At 37.1% G+C, this 26,440-nt stretch overlaps 3 protein-coding genes across 12 annotated transcripts in view; 1 reads left to right on the forward strand and 2 right to left on the reverse strand.

Annotated features, from left to right (window-relative positions):
• Positions 1-667: 667 nt before the first annotated feature.
• On the reverse strand, positions 668-3,801 carry LOC105255380 (type 1 phosphatidylinositol 4,5-bisphosphate 4-phosphatase). The gene is made up of 6 exons (XM_011264637.3): positions 3,569-3,801; positions 3,284-3,468; positions 2,984-3,193; positions 1,729-1,869; positions 1,596-1,650; positions 668-1,515 (listed from the first exon to the last, which is right to left on the reverse strand). Exons 1-6 carry the CDS (start codon positions 3,651-3,653, stop codon positions 1,430-1,432), a joined length of 762 nt encoding a protein of 253 aa, XP_011262939.1. The 5' UTR covers positions 3,654-3,801; the 3' UTR covers positions 668-1,429.
• A 271-nt stretch (positions 3,802-4,072) lies between these two features.
• Positions 4,073-8,624, forward strand: LOC105255388. 2 transcript variants are annotated; one of them, XM_025410436.1, is made up of 4 exons: positions 4,073-4,384; positions 5,154-6,679; positions 8,253-8,331; positions 8,396-8,624. In XM_025410436.1, exons 1-2 carry the CDS (start codon positions 4,266-4,268, stop codon positions 5,791-5,793), a joined length of 759 nt encoding a protein of 252 aa, XP_025266221.1. In that variant the 5' UTR covers positions 4,073-4,265; the 3' UTR covers positions 5,794-6,679; positions 8,253-8,331; positions 8,396-8,624. The 2 variants fall into 2 exon arrangements, with proteins under 2 accessions (XP_025266221.1, XP_011262950.2); XM_011264648.3 differs by having other exon boundaries at positions 8,253-8,624.
• LOC105255397 overlaps positions 5,978-26,440 on the reverse strand; it is a 30,998-nt gene continuing 10,535 nt past the window's right edge. For 5 of the 9 annotated variants that reach the window (XM_020028760.2, XM_025410433.1, XM_020028786.2 and 2 more), the window contains exons 8-21: positions 26,073-26,365; positions 25,862-25,957; positions 24,845-25,003; positions 24,113-24,475; positions 23,862-24,045; positions 21,603-22,969; positions 16,773-21,002; positions 14,068-14,265; positions 13,610-13,888; positions 13,452-13,541; positions 13,219-13,375; positions 12,165-12,495; positions 8,543-8,711; positions 5,978-6,470 (exon numbers count right to left, since the gene is read on the reverse strand). In XM_020028760.2, coding sequence (XP_019884319.2) covers positions 6,441-6,470; positions 8,543-8,711; positions 12,165-12,495; positions 13,219-13,375; positions 13,452-13,541; positions 13,610-13,888; positions 14,068-14,265; positions 16,773-21,002; positions 21,603-22,969; positions 23,862-24,045; positions 24,113-24,475; positions 24,845-25,003; positions 25,862-25,957; positions 26,073-26,365 — 7,946 coding nt within the window. In that variant the 3' untranslated portion in view covers positions 5,978-6,440. Of the gene's footprint in view, positions 6,471-8,542; positions 8,712-8,777; positions 8,947-12,164; positions 12,496-13,218; positions 13,376-13,451; positions 13,542-13,609; positions 13,889-14,067; positions 14,266-16,772; positions 21,003-21,602; positions 22,970-23,861; positions 24,046-24,112; positions 24,476-24,844; positions 25,004-25,861; positions 25,958-26,072; positions 26,366-26,440 lie in introns of all 9 variants that reach the window. The other 4 variants (XM_025410432.1, XM_025410431.1, XM_025410434.1 and 1 more) reach the window with 4 other exon arrangements.

The following is a 26,440-nucleotide window of genomic DNA, read 5'->3' on the forward strand; positions in this document are numbered from 1 at the left end:
TTCTACAAAGCTTAGTTTACGAAAAACCCCTTATTTCCAATCGCTTATAATTCGAAAATTATTAGTGCCTCGACATTTTTGCTGAGGAAAAATCGTCTCCAAATGATCCCAGGAATCTCTTTGAAAGATTGATTATGAGTTTTGGGACACCCTGTATAATTTATTAAAAATGTAAATTATAATTCACACAACTCGCATAATTTAATCGGTAAATAATAAAATAATGATAAAAATATATTTCTTACTCTAATTTTGTTTACATTTGTATTAAATATTTTTAATCATTATTAATCGCTCTTTATACGATTAATACTTTGTTTTTTTTTTTCATCTTAAATTTATTCATGCTTTATACAAAATACACACTGATTATTTACCAAAACCGAATTTATTTATTCAACAAGTGTAACACATCTTTCATTGAAAAGGAAATTTAGAGAGGACAGTTACATTTTTATAGAAGGAAGATTTATATAGTTGAAAGAGTAATATACGTAAATTATAAGACATGTACGATGAAAAGCGTCGACTAGCACTACAAGAAATATATTTTTATCTCCACGCCTGATGAAGAGTCGCGTTCGGTGACAGCTGAAAATTTCGTGCGACATTCTTCGTGTAATAATAGTAATGACTAATTAACTAATTGCGACATATCTAACGTTGGTACAACTAATATATACACTCATACACTTGCGTCTCATACAATTTCTCATACACGTGTCAAGATTATGAAAAATCCAGAGATATATTTGAAACAATTGATGCGATTTTTTTTTTTATCTTTTCGATACAGATACTCGTGTAGAGAATAATATGAGAAGAAACTTATATTAAAAACAATTTGCATAGACTTATAGATGTTAAAATTTACCATATACTTATGCTTGGAATAATTATGAGCACATTTGCACTTTTAATTCTACTTATGTGCAATCAATATGCATAATGTATTATAGAAAGCTTGTATATATTTATATATATATATATGTGTGTGTGTGTATATGTATAGAGTGTATTCTAGTCAGTAGATTGAAATTAAAAATCGGAGCTCATGGTTAATTGATCCTATGCTTGCATATATATAAAAGTGCAGAGAATCAATTCTTCATAAAATAGGACTTCCGAGAGAAATTTCCTACAATCTCATCATAAGAAGAAGGCATCGCAAACTGCGTCTGCTTTCTTTCGATCACGTTCATATGTGTATGCGTATTATATAAGAAAATGTATGTATACATGCATTATTATCATAAACAATACAGGTCTGCATACCCACATATGGCCATGTGTGTGTGTATATATATATCTATCTATCCGTTCTTGTCTTAAAACGAATTTCAGATGTCACATTACTATAAACATTTCATCTAAACAGATTACATGACATTCATCTCCCAAGAGGATTGCTCATTGTCGTGTTTTAAGACTACATGGGACCCTCTATCAGACTGATCTTCATTGTACAATAATAAATGCTGCGTCCCAAGCACAAGAGTGCCAATAAAAATGCACCTAAAAAGACATAGGAATTAGATGGACGAGATTTTCAAATAACGAGTGCACAAAGTGCTAAGAATGACCTGTCAACTTACCGACATAAGCGACATAAATTCCACCGCTTGTCTTTACATATTTGTAGGTCCCAACCTGTAATCATGTATAGCGTTACATTAATATTGTAGAGATGGAAACTCTCGATCAAGATACAAATTGAAAAATACTTGCCGTTACAGCTATAGCAATTACTAAGACTATGATTCCAACAATAATGAATACAATCCCTCGTCCTCTAGCAAAATCTGGACCAACTGAGGATATCTTACGACAATGTGGACATCGTGCCAGAGCATTATTTAACGTGTTAAACTGAAAAAAAAAAAAAAATTTCCTCCCATATAAGAATAAAAATTCAAGGGAAGGAAAAAACTAATGGGTCTATTCTCTGTAAAAATGCTCTGTAACGCTGTATCTCTGTAAGCTATGTAGCTTACATTGCACTATATGTGCGGAAGATACAGAGCTCTGTATTTTGGACTGAACAAAATCGATCCAAGAGCAATTAATCGTGTGTCTATATGTAAGAATATGTTTATATTGGAAAAATAGCTTTAACTTGATATATTGTAACATTATGTGGTCTTAATTGAATCACCAAGTTATAAAATATATCTTTAGTTAATCTGAAATATTTAATAAATTGTTCTTCAAGTATTTGAAATAGATTTTGAGAATCTTGTATGTTTCTTTTCCAAGCACATATAATTTCTAGAAAAAGTTAGTAATAATTATTTAATTGAATTATTAAAACGTATTTGTGTATAAATTAAAATTAATAGAATTTTGTATATGCATGTAAAATTTCAAATGTGTTTTAGTAAAAAAGATTTGAAACAAGTAATTATTAGTAATTATTAATAAAAAAAGACTACTTTGTGTATATAAATATAATTAAAATTATCTGTTGTAATCTTCTTTCAAGAGAAAATACAGAAATATTGTAAAATTTCGATCATTCATCGTGTCTTAAAATTGTCAAAATTAAAAAAACAAGTTTTTGAAAAAATTAATATGTAGTTCTTACAGTGAGAAAAATGTCACTGTAAATTTACAGTGCTAACTTGCAGTTATGTAACATCTTACAGAGATTGATTGTCATGATAGAATAGTGTTTTGGTTACAGTTTTACATTTTTCAAAGTTACCGAGCTTACAGAGCGAAAATCTTCCAACAGAATAGACCCATAAATATAATTAAAATTATCTGTTGTGATCTTCTTCCAAGAGAAAATACAGAAATATTTGTATCATTCATCATGTCTTAAAATTGTCAAAATTAAAAAAACATGTTTTTCACCTTAAAACGATTGTCATTATAGAATAATGTTTTGATTACAGTTTTCAAAGTTACCAAGCCTACAGAGCGAAAATGTAACAGAACAGACCCATTAATATTCCACACAAAATCACATATCGCTGCTCACCAAGAATGTATCATGGCAATGGGCGCAGCCTACTCTGCACATGCCAGGCATGGATAGAACCGGCGGTGTAATGGGGCTCGGAGCCAGATTGATAATACGTTTACAATTCGGCCTCGGACAGGCGATACGTTGCGAGGAGCTCTTGCATATCAGCAGACAATTACACGGACATCGTACGTACTTCTTCCCAGGTGGGGCGTTTCGTATGGGCTGCGTAGATAGAAAAAGCAACATCATTTCCACACTTACCCCATAAACAAACCAAGTCAAGACAAAGGAAAATAAATCCCCGACATATACCGTGGCCTCGTTACACTGACAACACTTGACGACGTGCTGATCCCTCTTGCCGGAAATGTCGATCATCGCCTGACAGACCCTGCAGGTGACCATCGGCATCCCTCCCTGGGTCGCGGACTGATAGGGCGGCGGTAACTCATCCGGGCCGATCGGCGAGACGGTGTTGACGTTGGACTGCGTCTCGTCTGGAACGCGATCAGCTGTTAACTGTCAAACTCGACGGCGCGCCCCGGGAGGCGCGGGACACTCGCCGCGTCCCCGTCAACGCTACGTCACGATACCTACCGATCGCATCGCTGCCGTGCGAGCTGTACGTGACATTTTCGTTCTTCAGCAGCGGCTGACGCTCGCCCTCCTTGCCGTCTCCCATGTCGAACGACGACGCGGTGGGATCGATTCGCTGCCGCGACAACTCGACGACGATTCCGCGCTTGTTGTTTGACAGAACTGCTCCCGGTGCATCGATAACAAGGATGACAAAATATGAATTCCTCTCGACGGCATCGGCCGGGGATGAGGCGATAATCTAGAGGGGAAACCGCGCTTCGCGTCACCTGTCAACTGGACCGACCTGAACCTCGGCGAATGTCAAACTTAAATTTAATAAAAATTAAAACACAAAATTAAATTAAATTAAATTAAAATAAAATAAAATAAAATGAAATAGAATAAAATAAAAGAAAAATAAAAGAAAATAAAATACAAACTCTCGTAAAGTGAACGAGTCGAGAATTGAAAGTTTGGACGATGCTTCGAAACGGATGCGTTTGGGAACGTCTTTTCCTCCCGTTAGGTTGGTCGCACTGAGCGATGATAAATCATGGACGTGACTGGCTGTGATGACACTCCTGCGTGTTTCTTTTTTTTTCGATAAACATGTGTGGAGAACGATTTGTTTAACCTGATTCGAAAGTTGAATCTGCAACGTGTAGAATAAATATCTTATATCGATAATACTTATCGTATATTGATAATACTTATCATGGAATCTTCGTCGAACGTTGACGAGTTTGTAGAAACTGTTAAACATCTGTGGGACGTCAATCAATTTATGACGAAGTTCAAGAATCCAGTAACTGCGGAGTTACAAACGTTTTACATGTAATTTATTGCACGTTTTATATGGACATTAATTAATTTTTTAGACAGTTATTAGGAGAAATTACTGGATTTTCTGCTCGCACCTTGCATTTGGATAATATTGCATCTTAACGTTTATTATTGAATATTTTTTAATGTGCAAATTTTTAAATAATTTGAATGATTCTAGTAATCTAACAATAATAATTATCTATACAATTGATAATTATAATCAAGTAATTTTGATATTTTAAATATAATAAATTAATAGCAGTTTTGTATATATACAGGGTGTAATATGTAATTAAATATATATGTAATTGTTAATTGCAAATTATATATTTTTTCTTGGAAACAATTTATAATAATATTTTTTAACATTTTTTAAACAATTTATAATATTAATAATATTTTTTCTTGTGTGTTTTCTTTATACCAATTGATTCCTCTTATTATTTCTCTCATAAAAGTATTAAGGTAAGATAATCAAAAAATCAATATTTTATTAGATATTTTATGGTTTATATAAAAATTAAGAAATTATTTCAAGCCTCATAAAGTTCAAAAAGTACTCGATAAAAAAATTGTTTATTGTAATGTTTTGAAAAGCTCTCGAAGTAAGCTACAAGAGCTTTTTTTTTGAGAAGAGATTGCCTTAACACCCTGTATATATGTTAGAATATAAAATATAATACATGAAAAAAAGAAAAAATGTAGAATGTAAAATATATAATACTATATATATGTATATAGAGAATAAAATGTTTTCAACTTTTGTGTGAATTTTCAGGCAAAAATGTAAAAACCTTAGTAAAATAGTGGAATTACCACAGAGGAATTTTGGGCCATCAGCAATGTGTTCGCATTGTGGATCACTTTGGAGCACTGTGGATCATCAGGTTCGGATAGCACGTGGTAGAAAAATGTCTAAATCAGTAAAGAAGGTTGTGCGTCGCATGAATGAAAATCCAAATCAAAGGATTCCAAAAGTTTGCATCGCTTTGGCACAGAAGTCTATAAAAAATGAGATGAATAAATTGGTAATCAAATGTTCTGTCTGTTCTAAAAATACCACGTTGCCATTCAAAAAGGGAAATCGGCTGAAGCCGATCGAATTAAACAATTCTCAAGTAGAGACGCCGCAAAATAAACGCAAGAAGAAAAAGAAAAAATCTAGGGACAAGACTGCTGGTTTGAATATTTCAGGTTGTACGCCTTTATCACGATTGAATAAGGAAGGTAACAGTAAAACAAAATTACCCTTAACTACGCCTAAAATAATATCAAATAATAATAACAAAAAATTACCCACTTCTAATAAAAAATCTAAAAAATTGAATATAACTCGATTAAAAAATATCATGGAAGAAAGTACAGTAATATCTACGAAAAGGAAAAGCTTGAGTAGTTTTATAGCAGAACTATTTTGAAAATTTGAATAATATAGTATATTTTAGTTTTGTTAATGGGTATTTTTTTTTATAAAAGTGTACAAATATATGTAAATATTGTTACACTTTATTCGACTGCTAAATCTTTTGTTTTGAAAACTTGATAAACTTTCACTTGGGACTTTAGATACAGAAAGAAAGGATTTATATGAAAATTGTACAGTTCTTTAATTATATAGTCTATTTCTTGGAAAACAGTTATATAAAGACAAGAAGTAAATACACATTTTCAAACGCTAATTATAAATCTCATCGAGATAAATATTTTTTCCATCATTGAAGAAACATTCGATTAATGCAAATCTTGGCTTGTTAACAAGAGCACCTAGAAAGATATGAACACACTATTTCTTCTCGCGATGTTTCTATCGCGAATAAATTAACGCTATGTGAATTAATGTACAAATCGCATATTACATCATGTCAAAAAATAAATTTTTGCGACAAAGACTAATGTCCACATGTGCATATTATTATGTATATTTTTTATGGTCCTATATTAATTTCACTTGTGGTGAAGGAAGGCTTGTTCACATGGTGTATACAAATTAAAATAAATACACGCTCTCTCTATTTCTCTTATGACTTCTGGTATACGAGTGTTTTCCTGAAATATTCTTCCGTAGTCACTCCAGTGGAATCTCCTTTTTTACAACCTGCAACATCGGAATATACTTTATGCACGGTGAAGTTGTAGAATGTTAATGCATTCCTGCAGCATATACTTTACGTTCGTACACCTTATTTACTTCGATGTACCGTATAAAATAAAAAAAAGCAACTCGGAGGAAAGGAAAATCGTTATTTATGCAGAAAAAAGCTGCGAACGGCCGCACGGATCTATAATATTGGGATATAATGCCGGGTATGAAATTTTTATTTCTCTCGAAATGATATCTAGTAGAAAACATCCTTTATAATATTACCGAAATCAAAAATTGCCATTAGGAATTGTGAATTTAAAATTATTTTTTTTTTATTATAATGCACGGATAAAATAAGATTTCTTTCTTCAATGTAATAACTTTATGTATTTAATAAATTTGAATTTTTTTCTTTTTAAAGAGGGATCTTAATATCTTCAAATAAAAATCTAAATTTAATTGATTGATTATATTATATACATTATAATATATTATACAATTTTTCCAAGTATCTATATAAAAAATAGGTCAATTTAAGAATTTTATTATCCGATATATTTTGATTTAAATATAAATTCGATTTAAATTTTTGGCTCTTCTACTTGAAATGTATTTTTATCGAGGAATAAATAACAAGTGACTGATTAAATTTAGAAAATGGAAAAATATATTCGCTTCTTTTTTATTATATATTATTTTTTTTAAATTCTTGTTAAAAAGGAAAAAATCATTTTATACAATTTCTCTTTCTCTCTAACAGGAATCTTAACTTAAAATAAATAATATTGTAAAGAAATAGGAGCTTTAAAAAAATGATTTCCCTTACATTATTAAATTTTTCCAAGTATCTATATAAAAAAATAGGTCAATTTAAGAATTTTAATATTTGATATATTTTGATTTAAATATAAATTCGATTTAAATTTTTGACTCTTCTACTTGAAATGTATTTTTATCGAGGATAAATAACAAGTGATTAAATTTAAAATGGAAAAATATATTCGCTTCTTTTTTGTTATATATTTTTTTAAAATTCTTGTTAAAAGAGAAAAATCATTTTATACAATTTCTCTTTCTTTCTAACAGGAATCTTAGTTAAAATAAATAATATTGTAAAGAAACAGGAGCTTTAAAAAAATGATTTCCCTTACATTATTAAATTTTTCCAAGTATCTATATAAAAAATAGGTCAATTTAAGAATTTTAATATCCGATATATTTTGATTTAAATATAAAATCAATTTAAATTTTTGGCTCTTGTACTTGAAATGTATTTTTATCGAGGAATAAATAACAAGTGTTTAAATTTACAATGGAAAAATACATTCGTTTCTTTTTTATTATATATTTTTAAAAAATTCTTGTTAAAAGAGAAAAATCAATTTATACAATTTCTCTTTCTAACAGGAATCGTAGCTAAAATAAATAAAAGAACGCGTTTATTAAATAAACGCGTTCTTATGGTTTAAGAATAAACCATCTACATCGTGTTCCTTTATTTGTTATTACATAATACGTGCGCATAAAAAAACTTGCGCTGGCTCTCATTGCCTTGATTATTTTTATTTAATTTAAATTTTTAGAGCCATTTATTATTATTATTTTTATTATACTAAAATAAATAATCTTGTAAAGAAACAGGAGCTGTGAAAAAATGTGAAAATGATTTCTCCTACATTATTAAATTACACAGTACAAGTACAGTATGAAAATTATATATTAAACTATATATTAAATTATATATTAAATTATAAATCGAATCTTATAAAATGATTTCTTGTTAACATTTTCCAGATGGTCCATTTTTCACAAAAATGCTTGGAAAAAAAGGATCGTCCAAGCGCGACGATATACCTCGGAAGATTGACGCAAGGTACGGCCGTTCGACAGCATCATTCGACGGAAGGTCTATTCACCTTTTACGATTTTCGGCGCAGGAAAGTCTCGTGCACGCAGGAATTCTACTTTCATGCAACTGCTGTTAATTCGGTCAGTGGGTCGAAAAGGCCGGGAGGGAGGCGAGTCGTCGAGAGAAAGAGAGAGAGAGAAAAAAAAATAAAGAAGAGAGGAGCCGTGTTAGTCACCTGAATGCACGCCTCGAGATAATCTCGCTCGGACATTTCCTGGTCCTTCGCAGGGGGAACCTTTCCCCGTCGGCGCAGCTCTTGCTTGGCGTCGTTCAAGTCAAAGATCGTCACCGGGTCCAGCCTGCCCTTGAGCACCAGGCCCGCCAAGTACTCAATGTAGTGCTGCCTAAGGGGGAAAAGTACCCAGAGATTTTAGTCAGGCACGAGGGATGCCCCAAAACCCGCGCTTTACCTCGACCAGGTCGTTCCTGTAATGCTGGGGGTCGCGACCGTACCAGTTCGGGGGTGGTTTCAGCCCCGCGCGTCGCACGCACGTTTCGAGATCGTCCACGTTTAGCAAGGGCAGCGGTTCCAACCGCGTCATACGGATCTTTCGAACTAGATACTCGACGTAATGGATCCTGAATGACATGGAGGATCTCTCGTTAGCGTTCGAGCGGATTCTCCTTGCCGAAGAATCGCCCGGGATCGCCCCCTCCCCCGGAAATTGGGAGGGTGAGCGAACTTTCTAACGCGGAATCGTCGCGGAATGTATCGTATGTATCGCTCGGATTTTCCTTCAAAGCCATTTAGGTTCTCTTCTGATAGCGAAGAATTTAATTAAACGAATAATTTCATTCTTTATCTACAATATCGACCATCTTGATTGAAATTTATACTTGAAAAGGACCACAATCAAATGGTCGAAACGTCGTATGTTTGAATAATAAAGAATTTGATAAATAAGAAATTTGTGCTGGTAAGTCGTTTCTACATATGATCCCCAATAGCCAAGTCTGCTAAAGCAGATCTTGTCAGGGAATCTTACAAATTGTTGTCGACAGAAAGATTACAGAATCGATGCAAGTTCTGATATATCATGTGATGTCGGCAGAATGTCAACAGAAATATAACAAAGCTTGTTAACATAATCAGTTACCAGATTGGCAGCAAAAATCGAACAGATTCTGCCGACATAACTTAGTGGCAGATTGGTGACAGAAATTGAACAAGATCTGTGCGATGCAATTTGATAACAGATTGTCGGCAAAAATCGAGCAGGATCTGCGCATACAATCTCTGATAGTAGATTGATGGCAGAAATGGAACAGGGTTTGCATGATTCGATAGTTCCTTCACTTACCGCTACGTGAGCTGTACTTTCTCGTAATTGAATTTCTGTCAGAAATATATATAAAGTCGCGAATATGAATAAAAGACTAAAAATATAATAATTATCATTTTAATTTCTATCACTTTAATTTCTGATATCTGATACAAGCAAATGAGAGTCAGAATATTAAACTGGATTGGAATCAATATGATAAATGAAAAATTATTCATGTACTGCCTATTTGAGGTATAAAGCAAGAATTTAATTCTAAATATAATAAATTACATCTCAAGTTTTACAAGTTACATTTACTTTTATCATTTACTTTATTATTAATTTAATTAAATTGAATTAGTCCTTCGTTATATGAGATATAACTATGATATAACATATTACATATATGTTATTTTCTAAGAAAATTCTAATTAACTTGCCGATAATATTGTTTAGCACTTGTAATAATCAATTTTGTTGCATTTATATAACATTAATAAAAGTAAGCGCAAATCTTGTGCAGTTTCTGCTGACAATCTAACATCAAATTGCACGCACAGATCCTGCTCGATTTCTGCTGTCTATCTGCTGTCGGTTTATGCTGACAGATTCTGCTAGCAGAACCCAAGCTTAATGCGGACGCAGTTGATGCCAATCTGCCGCAATATTCTGTTTGAATCTGCTCGCATGCTGCTGGCAGACTGCTAACATTTTGCTTACTGGGATTACACAGGTCTACAAGGTTTTGTTGTTGGGCAGCTGGGGATCGTTTCCGAAGTAATTTTCTGCGTAGAATCCGAATCCGAGGTCAGAATTGGCCCATCACGTCAGGATTTTGAGATATTTGAGGTTATATACTCGAAAAATGGCTTTTTGGGCTACTTTTGAGGTTATGTACAGGATGCACAAAATATTTTAGCTCTTTTCTTCTAATTGCATCATTTAGTACTACTCTTTCCCTTCAAAATGAGCTGTCGAATGGTCATCTATGATTTTTCCTTGCAAAGTTACGGCCATTTTAAGATGACATGATGAATTCCAAACCCTGCGCCGTTATAGCCCAACAACCTCATGACACATTAAACCTGTAAACTTTGAACTATAAACGCGAAAACCTGGACTGAAAACTGTATATATGGGTTTTTGGGAAATGCTGATGGAGAATCTGAAATCAGATTTTAAGAATTCAAGATCTGACGCAGAAAATTATTTCGGAAATAACCTCCAGCTGCTCAACAACAATCATGACTCCATTTTTTGTAGACCTGTGTTATTTATACCTTGAATTAATTTATTAGTGAGTTTTTTTTAACATCGAGAATTTGATAAACGAATAATCTTGACGCAGAGAGAAAGTACAAACAAATCTCTCGCTGCAATTTTTTGCAATCAATAAAATATGATAGTCTCTTCGAGAGAGCTATTGCTTCCTCTTTAATACTAGAACAATCAAATTTGGACCAAAATGATGGATTTCAGATTTTAGATTAAATTATTATGATATTTTTATCGGAAATAAAAAAAATTATTATATATTATTTTTAATCATAATCATTTTAATTTTGAAGTTTTGTATACCATCTTGTACATCTGTCAAAATGACAGATTTAATAATAATCTCATTTAATTTGAAAACTTGAGTGTACGATTAAAAATAAATAAATGTGACAGGACAAAAATTATTTATATATATATATTTTTTTTATAGAATATGGACGAATTTTTTTCAAGAAATATTAGATACATAAATAAATTGATGTCATGTCGCGTATCTCGTTTATGATAAATATAGGTACGATATTTCAATAACAATTTAGGAAAATCGTATTTTCGTGGTCAGTTCGCTAAAACTCGTGTTATAAGCGTCTATTGTGAAAAATATATTTCTTCTTTAATGCAAAGTAAGTTTATTCACCTTAAATCTTAGATGTTACATGTAAATTTAATTTTATTTTGAAACAGATAAAAGTTTTTAATATATAATATTTAAAAATATTTATACCTTTTTATTTTCTGTGATAAAATTGGATAAAAAGGACCTCGAGGAATGATAAATTATTGGAAATAATATATAAGTATTCTTAGTTTTATTTTAACAAGAATAAATCCGAAATATTAAAAATCCTTGTAAGTGAAAATTATTTGAGAAATTAAAAATAATAAATAAAATAAAATAAAAAGAAATTAAAAACAGTATCAACAAATAAAATGAAATAAAAAGAAGTTAAAATAATAATAAAAAATAAAATAAAATGTTTTTTTCAAATACCCAAAATATCGAATTGACACAAATGTGATAAAACTAGATAAGATATATATATATATATATATATATATATATATATATATTTAATTGGTTGGTTGTTCTAATGTTAAGAAAAACTATTATTTGTCACAATATAAACGCTTATTTTTTATAATTTTATTTATAACATTTTTAACTTTACATATAAATTTTCACGTCTACAACGTGACTAGAATTTTTTATCGCCGCTGACAATTACGTGAGTATTGTTCGCCGATGAATCTTACCTGCACAGACCGGCGTGATCCTCGACGACGTCGGAGTTGCATATAGTGTCCACGACCCCGGTCGGCGTTTCTTTCTGCAGTTGCACTTTGCACTTGCGTTCCCCGATCGGACCCTCGGTGTCGTAATCTATGCCGTTCTCTTTGAGCAGCTGTTGCAGCTGCGCGGGCTCCTTGTCGCGAAGGTAGAAGAGACAATTGCGCGGATGGTGGGCGTGCAGGCCGAGTTTGGCGCAATAGGGGCTAACCGTGCACTTCGCCCCCATCATGAAAGCTTTGCCACAACCGCAGCAGAATTCATATTTACACTGGCTGCAGGTGAAATGCATGCAACCTATGAAAATTCACGAGTCTCCTTTCAGCGAGCCCCGAAAAATATGTCCCTGATATGCATATCGAATAATTTCGAGAAAATATCTCTCCCTTCCACGTATATGTATACATTTAACTCTTATCTCCGCGGGCTCGATTAAATATGACATGATATTAAAATATGCGTGTGCATATGTATGGGAATATTTACAAACGTCATTTATCAATTCTTGCGTATATTGTTTTTCTAATTACTAAAGCCTATGAAAGGTGTATTTTTTTCGAAATATTTAATTTTTTAGTTATATTGAGGGATAAAAAAGCGAAAAGAATTTAAAACTATAAAGAAATTATAAAATATTATGGAAATTATAAAAGAAAAGAATTATAAAATATTATAGAAAATATTAAATATTATAAAAGAAATTATTATATTCAATTGAAAAATTTTTATAATGGATATAGATTATTATAATAAAATTCTCAATCGAAATACATATTTTCTTCAAGTATAACAATTATATATCAATTGTTTAGTATTATTTCAAGCATAATTTGCATGTTTATACTAACGTTATAATAAATCTTATACATAATAATAATAGTTCAATATTATGTAATTGAGCGACCATAAAATGTTAATGAAACTTGAATGATTAAATCTGATGACGATAAAAAATGGAATCGAAAAAGAAATATAGATAAATAATATTTGCAATAAATATAATAATTATTGCATTATTACCTCCACGAGATAACGAATAACGAAACTTGCACTTGGGACAGTCGATGCCATTATCGGCGAGATGTTTGGCCAAACCTGCGGCTTGATTGTCAGGATCATTCTCGTCCTTCCAAGCGGCAAACTTTTCGCACGAGATTCTCTCATGCTGTTTTTCCCACTGAAAAAAGGAGACAGTTAACATCTTTTAATTATTACGTACAAACTCGAAAAAAATATATCGATATCAAACACACCGGTCTCCGGCAAAAGGCACACGTGACAGATCGACAATCGGGACAAATCAGACGCTTCTGGTCAGGATCGGCGTAAAATCCGCTCGAACACTGAAAAAAGCACAGCAATAATCTCGATAGACTTCGATATCAAAATAGAGACAATAAAATCCCGTTACCTGGATACACCACTTGAAGTTCGGATCCTGCATCAAAGTCCGATCTCTGAGCTTCCTCTGGAAAAGCTCGTGGATCGGCGGGTCCAGCAAGGTCTTCAGCTGTATATCCAGGTTGCTGAAGTATTCGAGAACCTCGTCCTCGTTCGCGTCCTTAAGATTAGGCTCCTTGCAATAGGGACAAACGGCGTCCGTGATGTTCCTGTCGCTAATTTGGATGGTGAAGTAATTCTTCGCGCAATCGTTGCAGCAACGGTGCACGCACTTTAACATGGAGACCATCTGAAACGAAAGTGTATCAGGATAATCGAGAGATCATGGAGTCTATTCTCCATTTATTTCGACGAAAGGCGAGGTCCACCTCGTCGCTTCCTTCCTGGAGTTGGCTCCAGGAAGAGTTTCGCTTAACTTTGCCTTCGCCAACCGTTTTCAGGTAATCCTCCCTCTTCGACGATGCTCACCTGACTCATAGCGAAGCGACCTGTGCACAGCTCGCACTCTTGTTGCAGGAAGGCAAGTGCTGATTCCACGCTGGAACACTCCTTCGCGGCCTGAAGAGCCTCGGCATCGCCAAACTTGAGGGCCAGCAAGCTAGCGGCGACCTCGGCCTCATCGTAATTCGCCGCCCGACCTTCCGCCAAGAGACGACGCGCTATTCTCTGCACACGTGACAAACATAACATCGCTCCGATATCAGTTCGTACAGTTTCCGCATCTTTTGTTCGAAAAGAGAAGCTTAGTTTCTCGTCTACAAATCTCGACTTGGGAAAATTCAATTTGTCGTTTCAATGTAAATATTATAGAGATTGTTTTTATATATAAATATATTAATAAATAAATGAATATTTTTTTATAAATAAATATTTTAATTTAAATATTATAATTTTAAGTGATACTTTATAATTTAAAGTCACTTCATGTAATAATGGAGATAATAATATGTACGTATTGCAAGTTCTACAGCTTAATGTGCGAGTTTGAATATTTATAAAAATAAAAAAAAAAAAATAAATATATACATATATTTCTCTTTTAATATAATATGGAAAATAAAATATTTTACTGTTCGTGTGTATGAATGAAATTTTATTAATTTTTTTCTTTTATTATTAACCACTTCACTGGCCCATATATGGCCAAAAAAAGTGCCACAACTGGTAATGGCTCATATATGTGTTCACTGAATAACTTTGTCAATTTTCAACGGATTTGCATGAAACTTCGTATCCACATTTTTCGGGTCGCTGATGACAAATTTGGGATCGAAATTTTAAAATTCAAAATGGCGGATTTAATATGGTGAATTAATTTGGTTGTTCTATTATTATATTTCTTAATTTCATTAGAGAAGATTCAAATTCGATATGTTCAAGTTTGAATATTTTGGACTAATTCATTATCTGCGACCAAAAAACATACCGAGTGTGATATATTTCCATAATGGAATATTAAAGTTAATCACTAGAAGCTGCTATATTGGATCTGCCAACTTAAATTTTGCAATTTTGTCTATAGATTCATTATAAGAGATTCGAAAAACGCGAACATATCGAATTTGATCTTCTCCATAATAAAATAAAATTAGTTCGTTATATTGGATTCGCCATTTTGAATTTTGAAATTCGAATTTTGAAATTTGAATTTTGAATTTTCGACCTTGATTCGTCTAGCGACGCAAAAAACCTTATATATAAACTTATAGATAAACCTTATAGATAAACTTTCATATAAAATACGAATTTATTTGCTTTCACCAGTTTTGGTACAAAACGTTGATTTCGGGTGTACCAGTGAACTAGTTAATATTACTCCAAATGATTATCTCTACTAACAATAAGAATAATTAAGTTAGATGATTAAGGATGTTTTGTACTTATTTTCAAAATATTGAGAATTTAATGAAAATTGTACAGAATGTCCTTATATGTTTTAGAATCTTCAGTACAATTTTTAAATCGATTCATTAAAGCATTCACAAGTTATAAGGCTTTTAATTTGCACCGAATTAACATGTGTTCTTATGGGAAACGTATAACACGTCGATTCAAATGACAAAAACACATGGAAATAATATTCAGAATTTGTTTAAAATTTGCAAAAGTTTAGATACAGAGGAAATATTTGGTCAAATAATATTATGCAAGTACTAACTGGTTAAAAAGTTATTAAATATAATTCAATGAAGTTAGCCATGTATCTGTCACAAGGCGAAATTCTAAAGTTAATCATTTCGATTAACAAAATTCGGAATATTTCAGTAAAAACGCAATAAACATTAAAAAATATATCTCTGCACCGTAGCTAAGATCAAATTGCAATATTCCACACAACTTTTTACTCAAAATACATCAAAAGTGAATATATTCGTCAATATTGATTTTCAGCTACTTTTTGCTGGGATTGTACATACAAAGCATCCTTAAATAAAATAGAAGATTCAAAAAGATATTTGTGATGATTAAAAATATTGTGAAAATATCTTAAAATATTAAAATATTAAAATTCTTAACGGGAACAAAAAAACAAAGGGATGAATAGCGTCAAGAAACGAGCTCTCTTTTATTTCACATGTGTAAAACTACCCACCAAACACCAAGCAACATTTATATAATTATTAATTGTAATTTCCCTCAGCAATATAATTGTTACATGTTATGTAACTGTCACATAACATGTAACAGTTATGTTATATAATATGTAACAGTTATATTAATAAGTGGGAAATTATAACTAACAGTTATATAACTGTTATTTGATGTTTACTGGATATAGATAATTAATTCGAGATAACTAATCTACAATCGAGATAATTAATTCGCGTTCTTTTATATAATCGATGTTGACGCACAGAGGATACTTATCATAAATCTCTACATCTCTAAGACAGGGAAAATCCAGGATAACACATCTCTTTTCTGAATAATTAAGCGCTATTACATATTATACAGATGCGAGACACGCCAACTTTCTCGTCAGACAATGAGTTAGTCGCGATACTTACCTTCTCGCGTTAGCACACATCGCACAAAACTCTTGTCGCAATCAAACCATCAACGATTAACACGCAATTAAAAATTAAGGGACACCCCTTTGGCGTTTCGAGTCGACATTGATCCGTCAAGGGTTCGGAAGAAGTCGATTCTTGCGGCGACTCTCGTCTACTGACCTCCCGCTCCGTCTTGGGAGATCCCTGTCTCTTGCGCCTGATGCTTTCCAAGGCTTTCCTCTCGGTTCTCTCCTCGCCCTCGAAACGACGGATGCAACTGGCTACGAGGGAGAATCGTTTCCTCGGCGCCCGATTCACCCCCTTTAACGCGTCGTCGTCGTCGTCGTCGACGTTCCTCCCGATTTTGACCTCTTTGCTCCCTGTGCTCGCCCTTCGACCTATCTTCGCTCGTTTCGGGCTCATCGCCTTCTTCTTCGTCTTATCAATCTCCTCGATTTTGCTCGCTTCTTCCTCGAGCCTCGGCTCACTCGCCTTTGACTCGATATCCTCCCTTGATTCTGCACCTTCTTCCAACTTTGCTGAAAGCAAAGCCGTCGCGGGATCAGCCACGGCTACAGCGGCGGTAGAATCCGAGATTTCAAGGTTCTGAGAAAGTTCCCGATCGATTATTTCCGGCTGAATTAGCTCCGCGATGGCTTCTGTCAATGGAGGCAAATTATTCCCTTCAGCTTCTCGCGCGACTTCAGAATTGCCTTCCGCCCCGTTCGAAATGTCGACTTCCTCTCGTATTGTATCGTCGGCTTCTTCAACGGTCGTCCCGGGCTGTTGTTCCAAGTCTTCGCGGACTCGTACATTCGTCTCTTCCCCCTCGGATGGCAGCTCCTCGTACACATCTTCCCCTGTCGAGTCCTCGAGCTCGCTCGACCTAATCTCCCGTTCATCGATCGAGCCTTCGGACAATACGGAATCACGATCGTGGCTTTCTGTTTCGTACGAACAAGTGATGCCTCCCTCGCTCCCCTCGGATCCGTTCGTCCGCTCCTCCTCCTCCTCCTCGGATTCCGATATTTCGGACCTTATCTCGTTTAGCGTTTTCTCCAACAACAATTCCGCGTCCGTGAACTCCTCGGAATTGCATTCCGAGTTATGATCGGAGATGTACCTGGCCGTTTCCGTGTCCTCGTCGCTCTCGAAATCGGAGGAGCTCCCCTCGATCGCGTCTTCGATTTCCAGATGTTCGTTAAAATTCGTCGAATTCTCCTCCAACGTGGACTCCAATTGTATCGATTCGACTTTCGGAGGCTCCTCGGCTTCTCCCGCGATGCTACTCTCTGCGTGATTCTCTCCCAGAATCCGCTCGTCTTTCGCATTTTCCGTAATTTCAATCGTTCTCGCTGGATTTAATTCGCCATTATTGGATTCAATTCGATCCGTCTTCGAATTATCTCCGGAATCGACTTTCCGCGCGATCGGTGGACTCGGTGTCTTCGCTTTTTCCTGGATTTTCAGAGATAATTTCGAAATTGCCTGCGACGCTACCGGCAATTTCGTCGATATGCTTTTTAACAATCGCGTGTCGCTTGAATTTATTTTACAAGGGCTCGATGGAATGATATTTGTAGATCGCGCCATTTTTCGATGCATCAAAACCGGTATCTTTGACGGTGGAGGTACTTTAGATTTCGAATTATCCCTTCCATTTTCCGTCGAAAGTGTTTTTGACATTTTATCTCTCGAAATTTCGTGATTTATAACCTCCTTTCGATCTTCACAGGTCGAGGTATCCGCTCTAATATTTTTTGGCATTTCCACTTTTTTATTCCGATCGACTCCGATACTTTTACTTTTCGGAGGTTCGAGTTTGCCATTTTCAGTAATTCCCGATTTTTCTCGAGTTTTAAGGTTAATTCGCGCCTCGGAATTATCGATCGCGAGTGTTTTCTCCGCATTGGACGCTTTCTTATTCATTTTATCACTCTTTCGCAGGTCGATATCGGTCAACGATCGTTTGACAGATTCGCCTGCTTTCCCGTCCGCCATTTTGTCGCGCGTCGACTTTACGGGTTCTTTAATTCGCGACTCGTTGCCCCGCATCGGCCCTCGATTTCTCGACGTCCCGGTAATTTCGCTGGCCGTCGCCCTCGCTTTTGTGACAGTCGTACTATTCGGGCTCGTGCTTTTACGCGGCGAGCCCCTCCTGGGTACGACGCCGCTCGACTTTCTTACGACCTTAACGGGCGATCTTCTCCGGACGATTTTTTTAAGGGGCGATCTATCCTTTACGACGGGTCTCGCGATTACGCTTTTACGAGGTTGCCCCGCGCCCTCGTCGTCCAACGACTCGTTATTCGGTAATTTTGATCTAACCGGTTCGTTACGCGCGACGATCGAGACGTCGTTTCCGGGCGAATCGACGTTCCCCGCCCTCCCTCCGTTTGTTGTATCAACATCATCACCAGTTCTACCCGATTCGATGGTATTCGCAGCGGCGTTTTTTATCGGCGCGCAATCATTCACCGTTATTACGGGTGATTCCGAGATCTTTATTTCAAAGGTATCGGATATACCGGGCGTCACGTCGCCAATATTCGCCGTAATAGGAGCCGAGAACGAGCCCTCGTTGATCGGGGAGACGTTCTTCACCTCGCTTCGCGACGCGAAGAATATATTGAGATTTTTAAGCGCGTCTAAGATGCTGAAACTCGTCGTTTGCGCGTCTCGCTTCTCATCAGATCGAGAGACCTCGACCCCGGGATGCGAAAAACTCTCACTCGATTTCTCGATGGATGATCGAGGATCATTCGAAATGTCATTCGACGAGTTATCAATGATATTCGTTGATGGATCCGCATTTTTATCGGAGATTCCATCAGTATCTGCAATAGACTCTTTGAACTTTACCTCGTCTTGCTGCAAAAAACTCTCACTCGATTTCTCGATGGATGATCGAGGGGATAGGATGTCATTCGACGAGTCATCAATGATATTCATTGATGGATCATCCGCATTTTTGTCGGAGGTTCCATCAGTATCTGCAACAGAGTCTTTGGACTTTACCTCGTTTTGCTGCAAAAAACTCTCACTCGATTTCTCGATGGATGATCGAGGGGACGGGATGTCATTCGATGAGTCATCAATGATATTCATTGATGGATCATCCGCATTTTTGTCGGAGATTCCATCAGTATTTGCAATAGACTCTTTGAACTCTACCTCGTTTTGCTGCGAAAAGCTCTCACTCGATTTCTTGATGGATGATCGAGGGGACGGGATGTCATTCGACGAGTCATCAATGATATTCATTGATAGATCATCCGCATTTCTGTCGGAGATTCCATCAGTATCTGTAATAGACTCTTTGGACTCTACCTCGTTTTGCTGCAAAAAACTCTCACTCGATTTCTCGATGGATGATCGAGGGGACAGGATGTTATTCGACGAATCATCAATGATATTCATTGATGGATTATCCGCATTTTTGTCGGAGGTTCCATCAGTATCTGCAATAGACTCTTTGAACTCTACCTTGTTTTGCTGCGAAAAGCTCTCACTCGATTTCTCGATGGATGATCGAGGGGACGGGATGTCATTCGATGAGTCATCAATGATATTCATTGATAGATCATCCGCATTTCTGTCGGACGTTCCATCAGTACCTGCAACAGAGTCTTTGGACTCTACCTCGTTTTGCTGCAAAAAACTCTCACTCGATTTCTCGATGGACGATCGAGGGAACGGGATGTCATTCGACGAGTCATCAATGATATTCATTGATGGATTATCCGCATTTTTGTCGGAAGTTCCATCAGTACCTGCAACAGAGTCTTTGGACTTTACTTCGCTTTGCTCTGAAATTTGGACATCTGTCAAAGTTGCAGAGCCACCTAAGGTATTTGACGTGAGCAAAGTATCTTCGAGGTGAGTGTCAATTGAAGGGGAGGATCGTGACGCCTGGGTTAAGTGATCGTGAGCAATTACTTCTCGGTTCTCTGTTGGAGAGGGTGGTCCTTGTCGAGCTGAGTCCTTCGTCGAGCTGTCGGTTTCTGCCGGATTCTCTTTTCCTGGATTATTGAAATTCGCCGCAGAGTCTGCTAATGACAGTGGGACACTTTCGTCGGTCCGTAATTGAATAATGGATAAATCGCCGGTCGTGCTTTGCTCGACGGGCACGTCCGCTCCTTTCAGCGTGGTTTCATCTTTAGCGTCGCTCGCGGGAGTGTGATATGCGACCGAAATTGTCTGTTCTACTTTTCCCGCAACGTGCGCCGCATTCTTCGCCGCGCTGGGCTTTGTATCACTTTTATCGTGACGCAACGTCGCCTCGAGATTATCGAATATTTCGACGATAGACGGTGATTTCGCGATCGGAGATGAAATTAGGGGGGCCAACGAGGTGGCAACATGATGCGAATCCCTCGAGTGTCGCTTCGATTCCCACGTGTTAGGGTCCTGTTTGGATTCCGTATTAGTAGCGTGAGAAATAGACGGATGATCGCGAGCGATTGCACTCTTCTGATCGGAGATGTCCGTCTGAGAGACAGTTTTTAGAAGCGGATCGATAATCGCAAAGGTGTTGTTATCAGCGGAAAGCTCGTCACTAGGCGCGATGGAAGAGTCGTTCGCTTCCTTTGATGGTGATGATGATGGTGATGATGATGCACCAATCAACGTGTCATTGGATGCGACTGCGAGCTCGTGAGCTTCTCGACAGATGATGGATGGATCATGAGTAGATGATATTAACGATTGAAAGCTCGATGATTCACCTGGAGATGCTTCCATGACTGATCCTTCCATCGATAGGGGTTTGCTTCCAGTAGATCTTTCCGCAGATGTGTCGACTATGTTTAAAGAATTCTTACGTGAACGTACAGCCTCCGCGATGTCTGCTTGCGACGTCCCTGTCATCGGTTCTGTTATCGCGATCAGTGTTTCTTCGGGAATGTCTTTCAACTCGAAGTCTATCGCATCTGAGAATATTTCGGGTGTCGGATCCCTCGCGATGTTAGTCTGCGAAATGTTAGCTTCGTGTGTGTCCAGGTTACGTACCGATCTAATATCCTGTTGCTGTTGCTTGATATCTGGAACGCTCGACCGGGACTTTGCCATCCGAGAATCTGGAAGCTCGCATCTGACAATCTTGTTGCTGCTCGATTTGGTTAAGGGATCTTTCGTCTGATTATTACTCTTCTCGCGAAGAAGCGATCCATCAGTTTCATCCGCAGTTGCCGGGACGGACTTCTTCTCGTCGTCCCTCGGTTGATGAGCATCGACGTCTGTTATAGCCTTGGCTGTTTCTTCGACCTTCGTGCTGCGTAAAGTATTCAATCGGTTCATAAATTCAACATCAGCGCTCGTTACGTCAGCATCACCTTTCTTGGGCGACAGGACTTGCATCGCTTGCATGAAGGGGGTTAAAAACTGCTCCGGCAGTGATTTCACGGCGGACATCAGAGCCTCCATCGCCAGGACGTGCGACTCGTCCTTCTGCTCGGGAGTTTTCCTCTCGATGTGCTGATCGGATCGCTCCATCGCGGAAAGATCCTTTTCTGATACATTCACCGCGATCACATCATTCCCCGACGACTGTTGCAAGATGTCGACCTGTTGTCGAGGAGCACTCGAGTCCTGGAAAGAGATGCCAGATGCTTCGCCCAATTCCGACTTTTCAACTTGGACGAGTGACTCATTGTTCGCGGTGGGTCCCGCTGTATCAAGTAATTCGGGAGCACTCCAAGTTTGCGGAGAAGAGGATTGACCTGGTTCCGTTGTGTCGGGCGCAGAAATTGCGGGCGAGGAGGAGGATACTTGAACCTCAACGTTACTCGATAATAATCCCTTCTGTTCAACTTCTTCTTGCCTTGCTGTTTCTATTGTTTCGTCGATCGATGTCGTCGCGAGATCGGCATCATGTTGCATTTCGCTCGCTTCCTCGTGCGATCCTTTCGCGACATCATCGATCATCGTCGTCGTCGCGGGAATTTCGATGTTCGACGCGGCTTCTACTCGATCCAGGCCCTCGTTCGACTTGGAACACTTCGAGCCTTCCCGCGAATCTACGGTTGCCTGTCTTTGCCGCGTAACAAGATCGCCCGGCATCGCTACATCAGGCGCTTGTTGTACGGCCCTTGGGACCAGATTTGCATCGATTAGAACAGTGCTATTACCATCGTCAGTGCGCTCGTACAGATTATCAGACTTATTATTACCCAATTTATTCGGGGGGTCTTTCTCGTGTCGCCAGTTATCGGTCAGTTCTCTCAGGGCCGCCAGTTGCTTTTGAAAGTCGGCCTGCAACGCCACGAAATGATCAACAATTGGTGACATTACCTGCTTCCGCGCCTCCGTATCGGACACATTCGCAACTTGTTCCACGGCTTCCGCCCCCGTCCCACCACCGACCGCACCCGCTGCATCTGCAAAAATTGGAAAATCGGAATTATTTTTGTAATAAATATTAAATCAGAATTGACCAAATTGTTATTCTAGTTTTTATATGAAATATAATTCAAAGACTTTTTGATGAAATATAATTCAATCACTTTTTATATCTTCGATATGCGTGATAAGATATTAAAAAATGAGAATAAACATAAAACACATCATATACAGGGTGTCATAAACTTATCGAATCAGCCATTAATGGCAGATTTCTAAGATCATTTGGAGACGAAAATTCTAATACCAAAATGTTGAGGAAGACATAGTTTCGGCGCTACAAAGGTGAAAAGATTACCAATTGGTGCGCCGCGTTCAAAATCATAACATATCGAGGGGTCCGCGCAATATCGACATTAATAGAGGAATTGACATGAAATAAAAAGATATGTTCAAGTGTAATTGAAACTTTAATAACATTACTTTAATAAAACAAAAACTTTAATAACACTACGATAATAATGACGCAGTCATCAAATTTATTATTCAGAAATGTTCATAAAGATGTTCAAACTACTGACTACTGTCGCATCGAAGACACAATCGCGCTCACTGCAGAATCTTATTTTTTATTTTATATATTGATCTCTCTATCGATATCGATATTATCGCGTTGTACGCGGATCCTTTACGCTATGTTTCTGAGCCCAAGAGGACGTAACGCGCCAATTGGTAATCTTTAATCTTTTGCAACGCCGAAACTACAACTTTCTCAACATTTTGGTATTAAGATTTTCGCTTCCAAATAATCTCAAGAATCTACCATTAACGACTGATTTGGTAAGTCTGGGACACCCTGTATAAAGTAACATTAAAAAAAATGTCGGAAATAATGAAAATAATTAATCGTCTCCAAGAGCATCCACTGACCTCCATGCGGTGCAGCCTCGTCGTTTTCCACCCCGACCGGAGGACCCCAGATCCTCATTAAGAAAGGCTTGAGCTGATTTTTCTGCAGCTCGAGCAAAGCGGCGTCCTCGATCCCAGCGTTGTTATCGAGAGCTCTGACGACGTCCGCGAGCGCAAAACTTCCCCTCGCCATAATCTGCTGGCACTGTCGACAATCGAGAGGGGATCACGATGGATCGCTCATCGATCAAGGGGGCTCATTTTATACGCACTTTCTGCTGTCTACGCCGAATGGCCGCCGCGACAGCGTTCCACACATCGCCCTTGGCCGATCGTAGGGCCTCTCTCGCCTCGGCTGGCGACAGAACGCCGATGCTGTTCTCCCTCAGCTCCTTGCCCTGCGCGGTCACCAGGACCCGCACCGTCTCCACCAGATGCGGCCACTGCGTGTGAAGCCAGTCGATCGGATTCGACGCGCCTTGCGCCAACGCGACCTGGACGTCGTCGGTTGTGAATCCCTGCCTTTCGGCCTCTCGCAGGAGCTCCACGATCTCCAATCCCTGACGGGTCAGCGTGGAAACCCCCTGCTGACTGGAACTGGGACCTGCTTCCGCGTATCTCGGTTGGCTGGGTTCCTGAAATGCGAAAGTTGTCATTGGAGATTGTTTTAAATCGGCGAAAAGGATGACACAATAGACGATGTTACTTGGTTCATGACTAGTCGCAGGACTCCGTCGTCGTGGATTGTCTTTGATTGCGCTGTTAAATGCTTGCTTAGATCAATATTAGAATTATATTTAGTTGTAGCTGAAAACGCATTTTGTGAATAAGCATGAGAAATATATGATGAGTAGTCTATTTAAGCGGTTGGACGATGCTAAAAAAAAGAAATAAAAATATCCTGCCTATGTTCACACCGAGGCTGATAATTATTGGATTGGATTGAGGATCGATGAGGTGGGATAACGAAAAATCCGTGAGGCTTGGCTTGTAAGCGAGTTTACCCTGGAACGATAATAGAGGTGGGACGAGTCGATGGAGTTCCTTCTGGTTCGTTCTCTGCTTTTCTGGCCGGATATCACCAGTTGCTGTTCCTGGAACGATCGCGGATACAGATCGGGACTGTTCGCGAATCTGGTCTGCTCCTGAAACAGACGCTCCGACTTGTCTTTTCACTAGAACGCGATCGATCGTGAAAACAAGACATCTTTTACTTGATGATCGGCGTCCAACAATTTTTTCAATCTTTACATTTTATATTTTACTCATTACTTTGAAATATTCATTATAAGAATTTGTAAAATTTATTTGCTATAATTATATAAATTAATTATATAAATATATAAAATTATTATAATTTTTTTATAGTATTTGTATATCCATATACAGGGTGGTCTCGAATGTTCCAGCCAGACTTTGAGATCTTATAGGAAATTTAATTCTGAACAAAAAATTTCGTATAAACATGGGTCGAAAAATGCTTCCTTAAGAAGTTATCGCTCAAAAACCTCTGATGAAGGAAGAGCAAAAGGTGAAAAGAAAATGAAACTAAATAAATTTTTTGAAAAAAATGATAAAAATAAAAAATAAGAATATTTTTCTTTTATGAAAATAAAATAAAAGTTAGTTAAAAATAAAAATTATTTTATTTTCATAAAAGAAAAAGATTTTTATTTTTTATTTTTATCGTTTTTTTCAAGAAATTTATTTAGCTTCATTTTCCTTTTATTTCATTTTCTTTTCACCTTTTGCTTTTCCTTCATTAGAGATTTTTTAGCGATAACTTCTTAAGGAAGCATTTTTCGATCCATGTTTATAGGAAATTTTTTGTTCAGAATTTCCTATAAGAGTCTCAAAGTCTGGCTGGAACGTTCGGGGCTACCCTGTATAATAAAATGTATATAATTAATTTATTAATTTATTATTTTATTAGATGACTGATTCATTTCTTTCGATTGCTCTTATGCAATTTTAATTAAACTTGAATTGCGTTTTTAATTCATTCTCAATATTGCGCTTACCTCTCCATCGCTGTCATCGTAATACAAATAACTCTTTGACGTAGCCACTGACGCGGATCTTCCAAGAGTCCCTTTCGCAGGGAGATAATCGTAGGTCTACAATATTTTATTCATATTATTTGTAATCTATTAGATAATTTATTTGTTCGTATTTATTTATCGAATATTTCGATCGCAAATGGTATCTTTTATCTAGATGACATATACTTACTTGGGTCGAGATATTTTGTGGTGGAGGAGATGTTCCTGTAGACACCGAATGACTCTTTAAAAGTTTCCCTCGCGTAGCTTTTTCCTCCTGCAGAGTCGCATTCGCGCCTATTTTAGAGATATTCGTAGTCGAGGAAGAGGCTAATGTTGATGATGATGATGCCAAATTCTCAGCAATCGGCGATGATGCCGCGTCTGCCAGTTCCGATGACGCTTCTTCTGCTCCTGAAGCTGAGGTCGTGACTGTAGCTTTAGAACTCTCCACGAAAGGATTATCTTCTGAAGCGATTGCGTCTGTAAATTAGAAATTTTTTTCATGATTTAATGCCAAAGTTGTTCCATTTTATTTGAAATTTGAAATTATTGTTT

The sequence above is a fragment of the Camponotus floridanus genome, unplaced genomic scaffold, assembly GCF_003227725.1.
Source record: "Camponotus floridanus strain SB8 unplaced genomic scaffold, Cflo_v7.5 scaffold32, whole genome shotgun sequence".
Classification (NCBI taxonomy): Eukaryota; Metazoa; Arthropoda; class Insecta; order Hymenoptera; family Formicidae; genus Camponotus; species Camponotus floridanus.